This window comes from Biomphalaria glabrata, chromosome 10 (assembly GCF_947242115.1).
Source record: "Biomphalaria glabrata chromosome 10, xgBioGlab47.1, whole genome shotgun sequence".
NCBI lineage: Eukaryota > Metazoa > Mollusca > Gastropoda > Planorbidae > Biomphalaria > Biomphalaria glabrata.
The window spans coordinates 13,292,219-13,313,550 of NC_074720.1; the positions used below are offsets into that span (position 1 = coordinate 13,292,219).

The following is a 21,332-nucleotide window of genomic DNA, read 5'->3' on the forward strand; positions in this document are numbered from 1 at the left end:
AAGTTTTATTAGTTCAGATATCTTACGCCTACGACGTTTTAGATGTCTACCAGCAGTTTGGGGCTACAAGCCAACGACCGGTAACAACACATAAACTACACATTTGTGTGTGTGTGTCTAGGACTTTCGGTTACAATTTTTCCTTTCCTTTTGTTTCTCTTACGAAATTCAATGATGCGAAGAATAATGTGAATGTGAATGAATGCAATCTGTTCACTTCTATTTAAATCTCTGCATAACTTACTTCTGCTGACAATAATGAAAATAGAAACGACCTACAGATTGCTCTCCCCTTATCAAGCACTCTTAGAGATAAGAAAAATATGTAATTGTAGTTTTATCTTTGCCCTAAATAACTATCTCGCTGTCTTAAACAGCTAACAACTAATTCTTTAGCTCGAATTATTATAATCTTAAAATAATCTACTCATGTTGACGATGTCTTATATTATAGGTGTTATATTTTATCAGCTGTCTGAAAACAAATCTCATTTCAAAAGCTTGCAGCGCCACCTGCTGTACTGTGATGGTCAGACAACAGAGGTAGAATTCAGGTGAACATAAAGGTGTTTTGTCTACAATTCTATGTCTATGTATGTATATAAATGTTGGTTTATCTGTTTCTTTAAAGCTAATCTATCATTTGGTTTATCTATGTAACTAGAAGTGGAAGAAATAATAATAATAATAATAATAATCTTTATTATCCGTAAGGAAATTTGTCTTACAATTTGTGCATTACACCAAACAAAAAACATTATAACTATAAGAAACCAAAGTGTACATTCACACCAGACTCACTCATAATTTACATGTGACAAAGTTTATACCAGATTGTTGTTATTTAATGATTTGATTGCCAGGGGAACAAAAGAGTGTTTGTGTCTGTTTGTCTTTGCTATCGGTGTCTTGTATCTCTTTTGTGATGGTAAAATCACAAAATCCTGACACTAAGGGTGATTCTTTATTTCGAGGATCTTGTTAGCTTTTTTATAGATGTTTGTCTCAAACAACTGCCCAAATGGGGTTTGTTTTTTGCTTGATTCAAACATAAATATTTCCACTTTAGGAACGTAAGTTGTTTTATTCCTTTGCTGTGTTCTCTTTCTTTTCCATGATTCCTATCCATTTCTTCTAGAGTAAAATATTTAGAATATATTTACATATCGTCCAGATACACAAACTTTCCTTTCAATAAGTAGAATGATCCAACTGACATCAATCTTTTTTTTTTCACCTTCGTTTCTTCCTGTCACTAACAAATGCCACACATATATATATATATATTCAATATTAAGTTCCCAAACTGTTTCCAGCCTCCTCAACAAGTACCGCACCGTCCGCACGGATTCCAAATGTTTTAATGCTGCTACTTATTCTAACATCTTTGGTTCAGTTTGCGAACAGTTGTGTTTGTCCTGGGTCTCAACAAACACAAACAGTTTTCTTCAGGCAAAGATACTGAATAGTTTTTGTGTTATGTTTCATTAACCCAGTTAGAGCGGCAATATTTTTTTATATCAAAGGTAGACTACTCCTCTGTTTCGTCTAGCACTGACGAGGGACGCAACTAAAAGAAATGAAAGCGATAATATCAATTGAGTATTAAGACAGTTCATGTGTATGTCATGACATACTCTGAGCTGGGGTGGGTCAATGAAGGGTGTATTCACAGTTTAATGACAGTGATGGACAAAGTTTTTAAAGAGCGGGCCAAAACCTTAAAGGTTGTAGCGGAACATAATACTTCACATAAAATACAGAAGTTTAAAGTTATATCGAGAATGTAAAATAATCAAAAAGTTATCAATGAAACCGTAACCGATTTAATAATAGTCCATCGTAATTTAATTTAAATAAGAATGTAGATATACATAGTGGTAGAATATAATGTTCGTCCGTTCATCTAATTCTGACACCAACTTTCTAAGTTTCATTACTAAAAAAAGCTGCTTACAAATATATGAAGATCAGAAGATGTAGACATTGAACTTGAGATATTGTATATGGGAAACTATGTTTAAAAGTTCATGTAGAATTATAATTTTAGAACATTAAGAACTAATCTGTTTACGGGGATTATGAGATTAAATTTCACGTTGACACAAAACAAAATATTCAATGCGGTCGTGCATTTAACAAAACATGTGGCGGGCCGGATTAAGCCCTTCTGCGGCCGGATTAAACCCTTGCGGGCAGGATTAAACACTTCTGTGGGCTACATTAAACACATGGGGCATTATTTGTCCATCACCAATTCTATAGCTTTTTCAGTGAAATAGTAAATGCAAGAAGTAGTGACTAAGAATTAAATCCAAGACAAAACAGTCGCTCAAGAAATGGTTTCTTCGCTAAGGACGCCTACAATAAATAGTGAGGACATTTTTTGTCCTACTCAATGGCAAAAGGTGGAACTAAACATAAATAAATAAATAATAAATAAATACATGGATTGGATGTGTTCAGATCATTAGTTTATTGTGAAATAGAAATAAAACGTGTCGAGAGGTGTTGCGGTAGAGGTGGGTCAAAATGATCTCGAGCGCTAGACTTCTAGCCAAAGTCTCTGACGTCGAATCGCAATTTAATTGTTTCTACGACGGGCACGCCGTTGTCAATGGTAACAAGATATGCTAATCAGACATCAGCCTCGTTCAAGATCTAGGGAACAAAAATCAATATTACAACAAGTGACTTTTTTTTTTTTTTGTAAATGTAATTGACTGACAATTAATGAAATAAATGATTTGAAGAAGTTTGAATGACGTCATCCATGCTCTCGTGTTGCAGACGTGAACAAAGTATCCCAGAATGCTTATACTACTCGGACTCGCCTTCCTCCTATCACTTTCTAGCCCGGGTGACGCTGTGACGTCACTGATCGTCCCACCGATCCGGCCCAGTGGAGAAGAAGCGGCTGTCATCTTCATTCCAGGGGCGAACATCAAAGGAGAGGCGTATCTTAAGACTGGTAGGTGTAGACAGACTTTGTCGTACGTTTGTGAATGAGATGTGATTCGTGTCGCCAGTAACAACGATTGTGGATTTGTTCAAACATTCGTTACTACAATTAGTAGTTGAGCTAAAAATGGCTTGCGAACGCTCGAGAGATCTAAAAATAAACTCAGACCTCACAAAAAACTTGCATTCAGATATTTGTAGAATGTATTCTGAGATGGCAGCATTTTTTTAACAAGGGGACACAAAAAAAAAAAAAGAAATTTGGAATCATTTTTATAGTGCTCCTTTTTAACACTACCATCGTGGATATATTATGTAAATTATCTTATCTTATATCTTACCTTATATAATTTAGACGTTACTTCAAAAAAAGAAGATGATTACGTCCTACGCGTTATACATTCAGTCATGCATATTATTAAATATGTAGATTTTGTTTTGTTATATTTATGTATCATTCGCTTCTTTATTTGACCATTCATGTTTGTGCTATTCAAATATTCGAGTTTCACAATTGGATGTGTCCCGTTATAATATCGGCATACGCTTGTCTAGAATTTGAGGTTTGGGAAAACCAAACAATACAATCGTGACACTGAATGTACAGTTATAGGAAAAAGTGACCTTTTAATGTAGATATATCTCAGCTATCGATGTTTAATTACATGATTCATTTGATTACAGAAACAAATTCATGTTTATAGGCAAGTGACAAATTCTCATATATATATATATATATATAGGGTGCGTCAAAAATGTTTCCAATTGAAAATTAAGCTTTCTATGTCCAGAAATTAAGCATTGTAGAACGTGAAATAAATTGTCTATGACAGTTCAAAGTGTGTATACATGACGCACCCTGTATATTCTTTGTTCATATAGAAAGTTAATTTACACATAGCAATTTTTTTTATTGCTTTTGTAAAGCCCATGGTGCGTGGTGGATGAGTGTTAAAGCGCTTAGTTCCGCAACGAGATGTCTCGGGTTCGAATCCCGCTGAAGACTGGTATTTTGATTAATTTTTTAGGGCGACCCTGGTTTAATTCATCTCTAATGGGTACCTGCTATTATTTAGGAAAACGTAAAAGTGGTTGGTTATCGTGCTGTCCACATGTCACCCTCGTTAACTGTGGGCCAAGGAAATAGATGGCCTTTACATTATCTGCCCTTTAGAGCGCCAGTCTGAACAGGATTCTTTACTTTTAACGTTACTTTGTATAGCGCAACTTTATGCTTCTAGCATGTTCAGTGCACTATGGGTCCCAACCTTCAAGCTTCTAGCATGTTCAGTGCACTATGGGTCCCAACCTTCAAGCTTCTAGCATGTTCAGTGCACTATGGTCCCAACCTTCAAGCTTCTAGCATGTTCAGTGCACTATGGGTCCTAACCTTCAAGCTTCTAGCATGTTCAGTGCACTATGGGTCCCAACCTTCAAGCTTCTAGCATGTTCAGTGCACTATGGTCCCAACCTTCAAGCTTCTAGCATGTTCAGTGCACTATGGGTCCCAACCTTCAAGCTTCTAGCATGTTCAGTGCACTATGGTCCCAACCTTCAAGCTTCTATCATGTTCAATGCACTATGGGTCCCAACTTTCAAGCTTCTAGCATGTTCAGTGCACTATGGGTCCCAACCTTCAAGCTTCTAGCATGTTCAGTGCACTATGGTCCCAACCTTCAAGCTTCTATCATGTTCAATGCACTATGGGTCCCAACTTTCAAGCTTCTAGCATGTTCAGTGCACTATGGGTCCCAACCTTCAAGCTTCTAGCATGTTCAGTGCACTATGGGTCCTAACCTTCAAGCTTCTAGCATGTTCAGTGCACTATGGGTCCTAACCTTCAAGCTTATAGTATGCTCAGTGCACTATGGCCCAAACTTTCATGCTTAGGCATGCTCAGTGCACTATGGTCCAAACTTTCATGCTTATAGCATGCTCAGTGCACTAGGGCTCAAACTTTTATACTTATAGCATGCTCAGTGCACTATGGCCCAAACTTTTATGCTTATAGCATGCTCAGTGCACTAGGGCTCAAACTTTAATGCTTATAGCATAATCAGTGCACTATGGCCCAAACTTTCATGCTTATAGCATGCTCAGTGCACTATGGCTCAAACTTTCATGCTTATAGCATGCTGAGTGTACTAAGGTCCAATCTCTTTTGAGGACCAGTGAAGGGAGGGGAAATTTGGTAGAAAGTTTCCGTGCTTTTGTATTAAAATAAACCTAATAATAATTTTGTTTTTCTCTCCTGCTACAGCTGCTGCCATACAGAATGTAAGTCCACTTCGTCTCTGGGTGGCACTCACGGGGAACTACTCGCTCGAAACACCGAACCCTGTGGAACTGCCAAAGGCTGTGGAGAACGCTATAAGACAGCTTAGTAAGGCTGGAATGAAGGGAGACAACTACACAGGCATAGCTCACAGTCTTGGTGGTAAGTTTACAGAATAATCTTCGTTGTGCTTTCACATACACTATACATTTAAAGGAGTGATGACTGGCTGACTGATCAAAACTAATTCTTTTCTAGCGATGGACGAAAAAATACAAACCTTTTACCTAAAGGATTATTAGGATAAAATAGTCTGCCGGGGAAAGTAAACATATACCATCTTTTTCAACCGTAGAGCAGCAAAGATATCTTCTCGTGTGGTGAGGACTAACTTCACAGTTATACACAGTCTGAGTTCATATCAATGTTTATGCTTATATTTGTGTCTATGCCTGCTTTGCATCATCTTTATGACCTTATCTACGTTTGGTATGTATACGGTATGTGATATTTATGGCATTTATTGACCTATGTTTTTATTTGTGCTATTGGGCACGGCATGGCCTAAATTGTGACGATGTGCCAAAAACCCAAAATATCAAAATATCATATTATTTATGTTAGTCAGATTTACAATTAAAAATTGAACTAAATATCTTCGCCAAGAAGGCTGACATAAAGAACTGCATTCTGTGGTCTAGCGACTTCAAACTTTGTCATATAAATAGACGACATGGTTAGATAGTTGTATTACTTGTATAATACATTATTTTGTTGTCAATTAGAGTATCCACCAAGCATTGTACTATTGATGGTATGTATGATGGTATGAGTATGCTAGACAACTCTCTACGCCTCTCTCTCTCTATAGTAAACAAATCTGTATTTAATTATGTAGCGTTATTTTGTGCTTTCCTTGTCTGGTTTCCAGGTGTATTTCTCTCAACATACGCCAAAAAATCTCAGCTGAAGGCCGTGGTTTTGCTGGGGTCCTATCTGTCCAGGGAGACATCGTTCAAAGACTATCCACTTCCGGTGTTAACCTTGTCAGGAGAATTGGACGGTCAGGCTAGAATAACAAGAATTGCAGTGGAATACAAGTAAAGCAGAGAATATTAATCTGTCAAGTAGTTTGTTGATCATTTAAATGGTTGGCTAGATATAGTGGATAGAAGTAGATAGCAATTCTAATGTCAGACATTTGTATCTAAATAGCCGTTATAGATGATCTGTCATGGTCATTGGTGTCCAGGACATTACAAGTTAATCTAGAGTACCATGGACAGAAGCCGTGTGTGTGAGGGGAGAGAGAGAAGGTCACTTCCTCATTTACATATAAGGATGTTGTTAATAATTGCTTTCTATTCTATAGATCTATGTTATGTTGACATTTTTTAAAGGCTTTTAACATTTCCCTAACGCTAAAAATCAACAAAGGGAAATCTTCGTTAGTCAAATGATATTTTTAGCTTAATGTTTATTTAGAAATCTTACATCTCTGCTGGGCGTCAGAAATGAGGCTGTTTCAAATCGTATTCTGCTTTAGGGTTTTATAATAAACGTTTAGGTCAATTAGTGTTCTCTAATAGCTTTAAAAAGCACATTTCATAAACCATAGTCTAGAACAAGTCCCTACAAGTGTCCCTTCTACTCAAATTCCATTACAACATAGAACGGGTTGCCTGAATCAACCAGGAGAACTATTTATAGAGTTGAAGTCTATAATTAACATAGTGACTAGTTTAGCATATGCATACGCGAATGACGTAATTATTTTATACTATTATAGAACGTCTCTACTGTATCAGATAAGTGTGATAAGATAAGATAAGATAAGTGGCAGCTGAGTTGTATAGAGTTTGTCTTGGAGGTAATGGGGTCAAAGCTTGAAACATAATGAAGAATGGGGTTCAAGATTTTTAGAGTCGTCTCTAAGTCTACCCACTTATTGAAGAGCTTTGCTCTCCTAGACAGCATCGTCACATTCTTGTTATTGTATTTTACACCATCGATTATATATATATATAAATAAAATACTGACTTGTGTCATAACTGGCCTGATGGCTTTAGTTCCTATCACATGCAGAAAACTTCAGGATATCATCAAGACACCTGATGCCGTCTTTAGATACCCAGTCGTTAATATTCCCAAGATCAACCATGCCCAGTTCGCATCCGGGGTCATGCCCCCAGCAGTCACAAAGTACGACCTGACCCCGGAGGTGACCGAGGACGTGGCTCATGTTCTAATTGGGAAACAAGTCAGCAACTTTCTAACTGTGACCTTTGACGGCCCGTCAGCCATGGACGTGCTTGAAGCTAAGGAGGCCATAGTGGACAGCTTCGTGGACTCTGGAAAACGCTTTGAGGTAAGACTTATTAAAGAGGAGACCAGCTAAGAAACCATGTGGGTTACATGACTTACTTTCTGAATAATAAATAGGTCAGTGACCTAGTCTGAGAAAACAATAATTACAACGTTATTGGCGCTCATGGGCGTAGCCAGGGGGGGGGGGTGTTCTTGGGGTTCAAACCCCCCCCGAAATGAAATCCCCCCCCTGGGGGGGGGGACGGAATTAAGTGACTGATTTTTGCTTTCATTTTGTTTATTTTAGGTGAGATTTTAATACTAAATCATCACTTACCACAGCACAGCCGAGGCAGTTTTGAGTTAAAAACCCTCTACCAGGGGGTTTTGAGTTTAAATCCCCCTACCAGGGGGTTTTGAGATTTTAAAAACCCCTATCAGGGGGTTTTGATATACAAATCCCTCTACCAGGGGGCTTTGAGTTTAAAACCCCCTACAGGGGGTTTTGAATTTTAAACCCCCTACCAGAGGTTTTTGCAGTTAAATCCCCCTCTTCTATAAAACAAAACAAAAAAAAATGCAAACAACAATTCCCAAATTCCAACAGCACAGTTGAGGAAGATTTTGATTTTCTAAAATTTACGATAACCCCATCTTCAATATAAAAAAAAGCAAATTACACACTCAAAATTCTATGAGCGTAGCCAAAGGGGTTTTGAGTTTAACCCCCCTCCCCCTTCCAGTTGGGGTTTGAAGCTAAAAAGTACCTATTCAAAATTTAAAAAAAGCAAATTACACACTATAACATCTATGAGCGTAGCCAAAGGGGTTTTGAGTTTAAATCCCCCTCCTCCAGATGGCTTTTTCTTTCAAGTTTAAAACCCCTCCAGATGGTTTTGAGTTTAAAATTCCCCTACAGAGCGTTTAGAGTTGAAAACCTCTCTCTTCAATATTATTTTAAAGCAAACTACAGTCACCAAATTCTATGATCGTAGCTAAATGGGGTTTTGAATTAAAAACAAAACAAACAAAAAAAAAACAGATTTTTTAGTTTAAAACCCCTCAACAGATGATTTGACGAAAAAACTTTCCTTTTCGATATAAAATCTAAAGCGAAATACAGGCATGTAATTCCAAGAGCGTAGTCAAGAAAGGTTACAAATTTCTACCAGTGGCTTGGGCTCCATTAATTAAGTGTGAATAGTCTTCTGCCGAAATTGAAAATCATTAAATGTGTCTCAACAAAGATGGCTAAGACAGATTTTAGGAGTCAGTCATAGAGATCGGGTCTAAATCAAAGAAATCATATGCCGAACTGGGAGTCGAATCCTTAGTAAGGTTGTGACAGAGCGTCGCATGAGGTTTTGCGGGACATGTTTTCCGACAAAATGAATTACGCAAAATAAGAGTTGCGGAAACAGCTTGCCGGAAAATGCGCCGAACGGCGCGAGAGGGTCTAAGTCAGTAAGAATAGCACATTAGGTTTTTGAAATAAAATTTTTAATAGCAAGATAATGCACTGTAGATACCTCAGAATATGCATTTTGTTGGCTTTCAATACCAGAAATAGTGCTCGGCGGCGGGGCTTCGCCCCGCGCTGGGGGAGCGCTGCGAACTCCCCCGGACCACCTTGCTAGCAAGGGCGGGGAGTCTACAATAAACAATAAACGTATTCCGAAAGGGTCAGAATGTAATAAAGATTAATTATGTACACACACATATATATATATATAATTTTTTTTCGCGGGGGGGGGTCGGGGGGGGGGAATCCCCCCCCCCAAAACCCTCCCCGAAAAAAAATCCTGGCTACGCCCATGTTGGCGCTACACTTTATCAACTTAGCTAGCCAGCCATAATACCATGCTCAAAATATCCGGCTTGTAAAAAATGATTCGATTTTTTACTTTAATCTTTGACTTGTCTTTCGACCATCTTTCACCTTTTGGCTTTGGTGTTAAAATAATTTGTGAACTAGCAGCATACTCAAAATAAGCAAAATATTTTTAAAAAGGCTTTTAAAAAATAAATAATTATCCAAGGGGAAGAACTCCGCTTTTATTACTATATATCTCAATAGTGTAGAATTTATTTCCCTTTTTCGTATAAAAATAATTAATTACCGGTAATTAATTTACTAAGTGGTTAAATTTTTTGTATTGATTCGTGCTTTGTTATGTATAATAAAAAATTTAGCAAGTTTCAACCGAGAATGGTTGTGTGAGAAATAACGTGTACATTTATCTAAGGGGACAAAACCCTACATATTAAGCCATATCTCTTAATACTAAAGGATTAATCTTCCTTTTTGGTATCAAACAAAATAAGTAATTACCAGTAATTCATTGACTAATTGTTTTGAGTCCTGTTTTGTTACGTAAAATAAATAATTGTGTAAAGTTTCAACTTTATCCGAGAATGGGGGTGGGAGAAATGTGTTCAAAATGTGTACCAGACAGAGACAGACATAAGGAGTTTCTATACGTTTTGTGAGAACAACAATATTTTAAAAAGAAATTTAATATTTAAAGATTTTTTATGTAAATTGGGCCAATGGGAGTTTAGTTACTAATGGTTTTTGTTGTTCTTGTTGTTACATAAATATAAGTTTTCATTATTATTATTTAAAAGAACTAGAGATTTGGTTGAAGTTATGCATTAGTTATTGTTAAAATAACCTTTTATGTCAGATTCATTGGCAAAAAAGAAGAAAGAGAACACCGTCGTTCCATGCTTTGAAATATGACAAAATATTATAAATATAACCGAGTCCTTTTTGCGTGTTGTCTCCCTTCCAGCCTCTGCTGTTTGTGAAATCGATGGATGAAGTGCCAATACTACTTTCCTCCCCGTGGTCCATACTATGTCAAGAAGTGATGGCAGGAGAACTCGCCCCCAAGATAAAGGTAGACTAACATTGAAGTCTCTTCTCGAAACATTTTGAAACTACGTTTTGAGAGACAGACAGGAGGACAGAACCAAATCTTACCAGTAATCTTGATTGCTTCGTCAAAAAGACTATTAGAGGTTTACAATCCTGGAGACAAGCCTTACAAGCTAATTGTTGTGTTGTTGTTGTTTTTTTGTGCGTATTCGGAGTACAGAATACGGCAGTATTGATACGTGAAGTATTTTAATAATCCAGATAATAATTCTTTTGCATTTTGCAGCATAGACTAAAATGTCGAAACTCTTTCACCTACAACATAAAGTAACTAGTAGTATTTAGCTGGCAACAGTCAACTTTCAAAATGGCGTAATTGAAATGTTTAAAAAAATGTATTTATTTCAAAATCTCAGACTCCCAACATTCTGCTTTTGATTTCTAACGTTTTTCTTTAGCTCTCAAATATTTTCTCCACGTTTCTTTTTATTGCTCGATCTTTTATCTTTCTCCTTCCTTATAATGGATTGCTTTAAAGTATACAAAGGGTCTTTTAAGCGAAGCGCAAAACAAAAGATCAAATTATTGTAACTTAACTTTTAGTATGAAAAGTCCAACGAGGTGTTAAGGCAGAGCTTATTGGAGCAAGGAACTAGATCTAAAATAAAAGCAACGTTGTTTGGGCTTGAAATCCAACTTGAAAATGACAGAATGACTTGTTACTATGTGCGGTTTAAACATCAAAACGTGACTTCTGATTAGAATATAATAGCATCTGATCTCATTTGAGCATTTTAGATGGATGCGTTAGAAATTTAAGAAGCACCAAACATCTTGTTTGTATATAATGATCTTGTGCATCACTTTTATTAAGCACTATCTCGTTCAATAAGAATATTCTAAGACAGGCAAAAACAATTTGCTTGCAAACAGTTGGAAACAAAAGTAAAGCAGAGCATTTGAAATAACTTAGTTCTCAGGGTCACTCGTTATTCTGGAGAGCGGTCTTTTAGAAGATCAAAACTTTTCAACAGAATGAAAACTTCAGTGGCCCATGAGAGAACGGGCTTTTCTTTTCATGACCCTTGTGTATAATATCCTCACAAATACTTCAGTTCAATGATGGAAGACTTTGCCAAAGTCAATGCTCATTACAATACCTGGTCTGAAAAATGTAAATACATCATTTACTCAACATCAAAATACAATGTTTATGATGTATTGGTACTGACCTTATCTGAGAGCGCTTTCACCGTGAGGCTTTTTAAATCTATTTTAATCTGTAATGAGTTATTTTAAAAGAAAATACAAGACAGATACTTCTTCCATATAAAATGTGATATGCTTATATTAAGATTATTATTTTCATTTTTTTTAAACTGTACAAGACATGGTTAGGGTCCTCTAGAGAAAAGAGGATGGCTGCCTGGTAGTGTAGTATTCGCACTGGACTGCCATTCGGTCTTCTTGATGGTCCCCGGCTCGTACCCTGCACGCTGCCCTCCCCCCTTCGTCCTGCGGGATGGTTTGGCTTACTGGATTCACATGTTGACTTTTCTTTATGTCGCACAAGCTTTAAACCTCGAATAGTAACTTAGAATTTTTTTGACAATATAATTAGGTCACGTTCACGGCATTTTTCCTTCAAGCCAATATTTAGTTTTTACTTAGACAATTTTTTTAGTTTTAACATAAATTATGTTTGTTTCGTTGCTAGGTGGACAATTTAGTAGCACCAACAGAAACTATTTTCGTGGTTTCCTTTCCGAGCATCGCGAAAAACAGCACGGACCTGGTGGTTAAGACGAAATCCTTCATCCAGTACGACAGCAACCCTCTGGACATTTCCACCACGCCGGAGAGCCCACAGGAAGTGGATGTAAAGTGTAAATCCTACGAAGCCATCCAATCAGCGCTAAACGTGTCGGCCAGTCTGACCGCTGCTAACACCACTTGTAGAGACTTGAATGAGGTATGAAAAGAACATTTTATGGGCACCCATTCGTACCTGTTATCCAAAGACAGGGCAATCTTGCTGACTGTTTAAACAATTCACACCATCTGCCATAGTTATATACTTTAATCGAAATCTTTGATATAAAGTGTTTATCTTCTTGTGTATATTTCTACCTTACATGAATGCATGAAGTTCAGCATTCTAAAAAGTATTTAAAACGATGGTACTATTATTATCTTGTATGTAAAATTAGTTATTGAAGAATGAAATAGCAACTAGCCTTTAAAGATTATCACTTCACTTTTACAGTTGGCACTAAATATAGCCTACCTGAACAGCAGGTCCGAAGCACAACAAAGATACAAGAGCAAAGGTCGACCTCTCACGTTTCAAGACGATGTGACCTATAAGTCAGGCTTCGAGTGGGCTGAAAACCCTCTGAAGCTTGTAGAGGATGACAGCGGTCTTCACGTCCAGTCAGTGGCGCTCAGAGTTCCACTTCACAGCCCGGTTTTCCCTGGGGACTTTTACTGCAAGGTGATTTCCCCTTACAGGGCTATGGAGTGGATCAACGTTGACTCCCTTAGAGCTCACAAACCATAGACACAAAACATTGACACAAACAGTGACGAACCATAGACGGTCACAAACAATAGACGGTCACAAACCATAGACAACTTCATTGATTTCCTATCAGCTCACACACCATAGACAACTTCATTGATTTCCTATCAGCTCACAAACCATAGACAACTTCATTGATTTCCTATCAGCTCACACACCATAGACAACTTCATTGATTTCCTATCAGCTCATAAACCATAGACAACTTCATTGATTTCCTATCAGCTCATAAACCATAGACAACTTCATTGATTTCCTATCAGCTCACAAACCATAGACTTCATTGATTTCCTATCAGCTCACAAACCATAGACTTCATTGATTCCCTATCAGTCTTAGCCACCATTGTGATTCCCTATCAGTCTTAGCCACCATTGTGATTCCCTATCAGTCTTAGCCACCATTGTGATTCCCTATCAGTCTTAGCCACCATTGTGATTCCCTATCAGTCTTAGCCACCATTGTGATTCCCTATCAGTCTTAGCCACCATTGTGATTCCCTATCAGTCTTAGCCACCATTGTGATTCCCTATCAGTCTTAGCCACCATTGTGATTCCCTATCAGTCTTAGCCACCATTGTGATTCCCTATCAGTCTTAGCCACCATTGTGATTCCCTATCAGTCTTAGCCACCATTGTGATTCCCTATCAGTCTTAGCCACCATTGTGATTCCCTATCAGTCTTAGCCACCATTGTGATTTCCCTAGTGTCACTAAACCATTAACACCATTGTTAATGCGCTTAGAGCTCATGGACAAACAATGTATTCATTTACTTTTATTTCTAATGTAATAATGTTTAGTATATCCATTTGTTTCAATTCGTGATAAGTGGTTCTTAAAAAACTTGACTGGAATTGTATGATATGTGAATGTAACAAACTTTACCTGTCCAATGAAAGATGAGGATTATCATAATTAAACTAATACTGCCAACTAAGGTAATTTGCTAATGTACGGAAAATTGTTTCATTTTTCACATTGCAAAGATAATACGCAAATTATATAGATCTGTATATACTGATGTAAATCTAAGGCAAGCACTCAACGAAAGTAAGGAGGTAATAACAGTTTGTGTATTTATTTACAGCTAGTATAAACAAATACTTAAACATGGACTTCAGCTCTCAAGTCCCAGAGTGTCTTAAGTTCCACCTGCGCTATGAGTACAGACTAACGACACACTTCCCAGTGCCGCCCCAGGTCCTCAACACAGTTCACAGATAGCACAAAGGACGACTCTTGTGCCAAGACAGCTCAGACCACAGTAACCATCAGTGTGGCGCGGGAGCGGAGTTACAACATATACGCATCAGATCACAATTCGACACAAGCAGGGGAAGACATGTTGATACTATTTTTTAATAAGAGAATTTTTATTAGCTCTAAGTTACACCTCTAGGGAAAAAAAGAACTTTTACTCCACTTTTGAGAGTAGACACATGTGTATTCCACAATGGTCAGTAACACAATCTTCAACTACATCGTAAAAATCATAAAGTAATTAGAGTATTAAATCCCTTTGAATTTTAGCTCGAATTCACAAATGATTTTCTACGGTGAAAGATAAACAACGAACTGTCTTAACTATTGTGGTTGAATAATTTTTGTATATTGTGAAGTTGGACCGAGACATTCAGTCAGAACTAATGCTCTGTGGGAAGTCTTCAGGGTCTTGTTTTTGTTGTCCTGAGGCCGTCATGTCAATTTATACAGGTTCCTTTCTTGTGACATTAAGAGCCTATAATGATTCATACAGGTTCCTTTCTTGTGACATTAAGAGCCTATAATGATTCATACAGGTTCCTTTCTTGTGACATTAAGAGCCTATAATGATTCATACAGGTTCCTTTCTTGTGACATTAAGAGCCTATAATGATTCATACAGGTTCCTTTCTTGTGACATTAAGAGCCTATAATGATTCACACAGGTTCCTTTCTTGTGACATTAAGAGCCTATAATGATTCATACAGGTTCCTTTCTTGTGACATTAAGAGCCTATATTGATTCAGCTGTATACAACTTACTCCTGGAAACAGTTACGTTGCATGCTACAATAAGGAAGAACAAGATCTCGCAGAACTGGCCAATTAGTATCTCTTTTTTTTTATTCAGACTATACTTTCATTTACACTAACACACCAGAGAAACAGGTTAACGCATCCACGTCCAGACCATATAATGCTGTTCAGTAGTCAAGGTTATTGAGAAGTTGTATATAGTTCATTATGAAATACACTGTTCAGTGAAATTAGCATCTGTCATTGAGAATTATTTAGGATATATTTATAATTCACACTATTGAAGTAATTCTTAGAGGCCAATTGAAGCAAATAATTGTGTAACCTTTCATGAGTTTTAAGACATTTATACGTATTAGGTTTCACTGCACGTGATGTCAGTAGGACTAGGCTCTCACTTGCCAACTAAAGAATCCAATTGCACGGTGCTACAAACGTAAACGCGGTGTGTTCTTACAGTACTGCAAAGTGCCTAATAGATGACAATAGATGTATTCACAAAGAAAATGATAGCAATTTAACAATTTGCATCCATTTATGGAAATCTCCAACCAGTAGCGGCATTAGGGGGTGGCAAGTGGGGCAACCACTCCAGGCCCCACGCCTGAAGGGGGCCCCGCAACGGGAGATTTTATTGCCACCAACTTCGAAAAGTAAATCAGTTGTCATGAGCTAGGACTTGTCACTCAATATTTTCCCAGTATCTTTAGGATACCAATTACCATTTAAGCTCTTTACATACATTTTTTGTTTCGAAATACTGTTCAGTTTCGGTAAAGACAGCATCTAATATGCTATCATCGTTGAACAGTTCAACTTGCCATCAATAACAACACCTAGGTTGAAGTAACCAATCCAAATCGTTTTTTGTTGTATATAAACATCGACGTCCAATCGGATTTTATTAGGGAAAATTCGAAGTGATAATAGTTTGAACTACTCTTTCCATTATGAAAAATTGTAGATGAAAGTGTCATTTATAACATTTGTAGTAACATAACATAAATGCAACTTTTGACAAATTGATTTTTATGAAAAAAACAAAACAAATGTACAGTATTTTCTTGACTTTCGCTGGTGATACGTTTTAAGACCGCACGTGATGGTCAAATTTTTGCGGTATTTAATTTCATAAACGTACACTATTTTCGGATCTAAATAGTAACCCAGGACATCCCCAAACACTTAAAACCACTAGATAACCATTTCCCATCTCATTAATAACTTTTACATGCTGTTCCTTTTAAAAACTCATTAAATGTTCAGTAATTTTTAAAAGTATCATACAACACTATTATGTCGCATTATAGTATAAAAAGAATCGGTACCTATACATTAAATATAGGCCTACTGTTAATTTAGTCTGCAATGAAAAAAAAAGGGTTGCGGGTGTATGAGATGTATTTGGTACTGTAACCTAGCCTGTAGTGAACCAGTTGAGGTGCTTGTACAGCTTGTTCGGCCAATCAGCTTCCAGAAAGTTTGGCGATGACGTATTAAGGTTGTTGTTGTTTTGTTTCCCCACTAGGCTGCTGTGAATAGACATCGTACGGCCGTGGGTAACCCGTGTCACCGTGGTAATAACAACGCTGGAGTAATTTTTTAAATTAATTTTTTTGAAAGCCCGTGGTATAGTCCTTCTGCAAAAGTCGGGTCTGTGAAAGTGTATGGACCACTGTAGTTCTTATAACACACTTTGTTCTTATAGAACGTCCAACTGGCTTCAATTTATAGAGTGAGAGCGGAGACATACTATTAGTAGTGCGCGGGTCACTGATAGTAAGTCAACTGTACCTGCGTAATGTTCTGTTTTGAAACAATAGTAAGGCCCACAGCACAGCTTAGAGGCCTACATACTATTTGTTATTGTTACAGCGTTAGAGATGGATTAGCCGGTTAGCGTGATGTGGTACGGTATATATATAGTCCATCCTTACGGCTAATTTAAGGGCCCCGCACATAAATGTAAAAAAAAAAAAAAAAAAAGTTTGTTTCACAAGGGAAGTAATCAAATATTATTTGGAATATGTTTGTAAAATTAGGATCGCATCCCTTTCATTATACTCTCGAATTCCTCAAAACTCACTTTTAAAATAAATGCTGCTCATGCTAGACTAGTGCAGTGAGAAATAATCTTCAATGAATAGATCTAGATTTCAAGAATAAGATATAGAACTATTATTTCCTTAAAGAGTTATTAATTCATTTTATTATTTTTTTTTTATATTTCCGATAGTAGATCAAGTTTAATTAAGGCTCAAAGTTCATCTTATAGGCATGCACGCCGTCTTGAAAGCTAGCTCCAGTTACCTAATCAAAGGGACGAAACCACAACAATGTTCAAGCTCTATTAATGTATGTCCTAATTGTCTCTCTTTGGAGGTACAATCCTTTAAACATGTATAAAGAATAATTAGTCTTATCCATTTTTTAAATGACATTAAAACTGTAAATAATACTTACCTAACAATAAAAAAATGTTAATACTAATCACATACACTGAAACCTAAATTGTTTGCCTTTTCCCCTATTATTTAGAAAAAAAAAAAAAAAAAATAATATTTTACATATACAAAAAAAAACAACAACTAATTTAATAATTAGTTGAAAATCAAAAGCATGAATATTCACCAAATAAAAAGACAATGTTTCAAGAAGACCTTGGTGCTTGTTTTTTGTGGAGTTCAAGCTCCCGATCCTTTTGGATCGTTTTGCGGTTTGCCTGGGGTCCGTGCTGCACACATTATTGCCTGTCTTTCCACAGATCTCATGACTCCTTTCTTGTGCCACAAGGTGGGGGTCTGGTACAGAAGAGCAGATGGACTACATGTGTGAACCAATAGATAGTCTAACTTAAATGTTTTAAACAAAATTTGATGTTAAATAGTTTTGATATTTTTTAAATTATAGAATTTTTTTCTGATAATGAGGCGAATCATGTTAAATTCTTGTATTCAGTCTGAAATGAAATCAATTTGCAGATACTTGATAATTAGTTAATTTATTTAACCTTTGTGTCTTTCATGTCATTTTATTTCAGTTTTTTTTTTACTGGAGCTTCTAAAGTTGTAAAATTAAAAACAAAACAAAACTGAAATAAGCTCCATTGAACCAAGCATCAATAACATTGATGTTAGCAAGTATAATCTGTACCAAACACTTTGGAGCACATTGGTAGATAGGTTGGATGCTGAGTGATGGGGTTTGAGTTCCAAGTCAATTAATTCAGTGATTTTTTTTTAACTTTTAAATTTCTTTTATGGCATTAAGCTTGGCAAAGGTTGCCCTTGGTTAAGAAGATTGGGAGGAGTGAGGTATAAACTGAATGACCAAGGCTTGTGTACTCATTTATAATCTAAGTGTCTGTGAGGTTGGGACTAAAGCTTTTAAGGTTTTGTTTACAAAAACTGGGATGAATTACAATGGGAAATACTGAAATACAAATTTATTCAAACTACTCAGTGAATATTAAAATTTTGTTTTAATTTAAATTTAAATAAAAAAAAATTCAGCATAATATAAACATTTTCAAAAAATTTGACATTGACAATATGAAGTACATTTGTTCAATATACACAAAATATATATTTCTTTCAAACCACTTTGGGATTATTGTAATCCAAACATTGTTTCACATATACATATATACATTTTACTTATCTATACATTGTTTCACATATACGTATATATATTTTACTTATCTATACATTGTTTCACATATACATATAAACATTTCACTATTCCACAGATCCAAACAAAAGTTCTACAAAATGTTCATATTTGATTGTTTTTGTCCTTTATGAAGAGATTCAAAGTTTTCACACAGACAGACCTGTGGGCATAAAGATACAAAAATTAATAAACATAATAAAGAAGTGGATCAAAGAATTCTGCAGCTTGTACTTTAAGACCTAGGATTGAATTCTGGTGAGAAAAATATTTCTTGATGGTATTAAAAACGTGTTAAGTCAGTTTTACTAAATCCAGGATGTGTAAACATCAATCAAAAAAAAAAAAGTAGAAGTGGATCTATAGTAAATAAAGACTGACCAAGTTGACCTTTGGTTACAAAATGTTAGACTGAGATGGGTGGAAGGGAGATTACTTAGCTACTGGAGTACATCTGTGGCTAATGTCAAAACAAGGTCAGCAACTAACAGCTTTCTCTTTCCAATATGTATGACATCTGTGTGTACCCAGGAATACTTAATATATCAAAGGAAATCAGGGCCTGATTCAAACTAAGGCCCTCTGCTAAACCTATGCAATATTACTTGGCCTTCCCATTATCTAAATCAGATATCATTGATAACATTAAATCAAATTATTTAGCATCCAATTAATGTACCCATTAGTAAAGAATGGACTCAGGAACATGCTAAGAAATCTGATGGTAAATCCCAATCTTCAGTGGAATTTGGTCCTGACCCATCAAACTGGACACTGGGAACTTAATCATTCTGACACTTTGGTCTAAATCAATCCATTTTTCAATAGTAAATAATGTTTAATTAAGGTTAACATTTATAACAGCTTTTCCAATAATAAAAATTGAATTGATTAAAATTTTAAATGAAACTTTAAAAAAAAAAAAACTTTTTTTTTCAAAATCAAAAATTAAGTGTAATTGTATCAATTAGTTTGGATCATTAATGTAATTATGCATGTGATCCACCAAGACATAATATATTAATATTTTTATCAATTATTTTTTTTTTTTTAGTTTTTAGTTTTCTCAATGCGCTCTGATCCTATCACTTTCTGGATCAGTTGGGAAAGGGGGAGGGAAGAAGGGGATATCTTGGTCAATGTTGACATGATCTTTTTTTTGAAAGGCGTAAAACAAAAAAGTTCACTCAGGGTTTGAGTCCTCAAGGGGACAAATGCAACTTATACCACCACATCTGTCAAGTATGATTTCTTTCACTTGTTCAAGATAACAAATAAAATAATTAATTACCCATAGTTAATTAACTAATTGGTTAATTTTTTTTTATGGATTCTTGTGTTGTCAGGTAAAAGAAATAATTGTGCAAAATTTCAGCTTAATCCAAAATTGGGTGCGGGAGAACAAAAATAGAACTTGTACAAACATTTTAACAGACAGACAAAAGACAAAATGAGCTTACATAAGCTTTGTAAAAATATCACAAGCCTTCTAACATGAAGAAAAATAAATTTCTCGTAAAAAACCTAATTCATATATGGAAACTATTTTACAATTTTGTGTTAATGAAAGGACTTTATGTTAAAAACTTGGCAATAATATTTGTTATCAAGTATAAAAATCACTTAATAAAAAAGTATTACCTCATAGCAAACGTTGGAATTTTGGCAGAAAACATCAGAAAGATTTGGTAATTTCCTGAGATGTGGGCGTAGCATTTATGTCCAGAACAGACAATGTAGGTGTCTGTCGCCTGATGGTTATACTCTGATGGACCTTTGGAGATATATAAATGCTTTGTTTTATTTCCCAACAGGGACTTATAAATTAAATCTATCTAGACATTGTTTTTGTTTGTTTGTATGTTTCAGATGTTATTTCAGAAATAAAGATTATTACATCCTAGTCCAGACCTCCTGCAATACAGCAGAGGATGGTAACAAGCAGAGTTTGAACTCTGGACCATTAAGACAAAAGTCCAATGTGCATACCAGGCATTTAGGAAGCCATACAGGACTTTTGGATAGATGCAAAAAAAAAATGCTAGACATATTTAAAAAAAAAAAAAAAAATAATAAACAAATACAAAAAAAAACCCAGCTCTATGATGTAGAGGATTGTAGAACAGTAATAAAATGAGCTTCTTAAATCGGCTAAACGGAACATCTACTGTGAATGGTGGGATTTTTAATTTTGGTTACTTAATATCCACTGAGTTCCAATAGGTACCAGACATTGGTAAGGGAAGTAAGTGTGTATGGTTGTAACATTTGCCTTTTCTAAATGAAGTCAGAGATGAAGTAAAACTTGAATTGTATTATGAATCACCAGAGGAGAGGATGGTAACAAGCAGAGTTTGAACTCTGGACCATTAAGACAAAAGTCCAATGTGCATACCAGGCATTTAGGAAGCCATACAGGACTTTTGGATAGATGCAAAAAAAAAATGCTAGACATATTTAAAAAAAAAAAAAAATAATAAACAAATACAAAAAAAAACCCAGCTCTATGATGTAGAGGATTGTAGAACAGTAATAAAATGAGCTACTTAAATCGGCTAAACGGAACATCTACTGTGAATGGTGGGATTTTTAATTTTGGTTACTTAATATCCACTGAGTTCCAATAGGTACCAGA

At 35.9% G+C, this 21,332-nt stretch overlaps 2 protein-coding genes across 7 annotated transcripts in view; one reads left to right on the forward strand and one right to left on the reverse strand.

Moving 5' to 3' along the window:
• Nucleotides 1-443: 443 nt before the first annotated feature.
• LOC106051586 (uncharacterized) lies at nt 444-18,854 on the forward strand. Of its 5 annotated transcripts, none has more exons than XM_056044163.1 (9): nt 455-593; nt 2,791-2,971; nt 5,222-5,398; nt 6,168-6,336; nt 7,323-7,605; nt 10,340-10,447; nt 12,143-12,397; nt 12,692-12,919; nt 18,777-18,854. In XM_056044163.1, the coding sequence occupies exons 2-9, from the start codon at nt 2,812-2,814 to the stop codon at nt 18,810-18,812; spliced, it is 1,416 nt and encodes a 471-aa protein (XP_055900138.1). In that variant the 5' UTR covers nt 455-593; nt 2,791-2,811; the 3' UTR covers nt 18,813-18,854. The 5 variants fall into 5 exon arrangements, with proteins under 5 accessions (XP_055900136.1, XP_055900138.1, XP_055900139.1 ...); XM_056044164.1 differs by lacking the exon at nt 18,777-18,854 and adding an exon at nt 14,097-14,419; XM_056044161.1 differs by lacking the exon at nt 18,777-18,854 and having other exon boundaries at nt 444-554; nt 12,692-13,959.
• LOC106051583 (protein fuzzy homolog) overlaps nt 18,491-21,332 on the reverse strand; it is an 82,256-nt gene continuing 79,414 nt past the window's right edge. For both annotated transcript variants that reach the window (XM_056044165.1, XM_056044166.1), the window contains exons 10-11: nt 20,339-20,471; nt 18,491-18,860 (exon numbers count right to left, since the gene is read on the reverse strand). In XM_056044165.1, the coding sequence (XP_055900140.1) occupies nt 18,803-18,860; nt 20,339-20,471 (191 nt within the window). In that variant the 3' untranslated portion in view covers nt 18,491-18,802. The remainder of the gene's footprint in view (nt 18,861-20,338; nt 20,472-21,332) is intronic.

Coding starts and splice junctions, on each gene's coding strand:
- LOC106051586 (XM_056044161.1), top strand. CDS start 2,812: ATGCTTATACTACTCGGACTCGCCTTCCTCCTATCACTTTCTAGCCCG. Junction 5,399..6,167: donor CATAGCTCACAGTCTTGGTG/GTAAGTTTACAG, acceptor TCTGGTTTCCAG/GTGTATTTCTCTCAACATAC. Junction 12,398..12,691: donor CTTGTAGAGACTTGAATGAG/GTATGAAAAGAA, acceptor TCACTTTTACAG/TTGGCACTAAATATAGCCTA.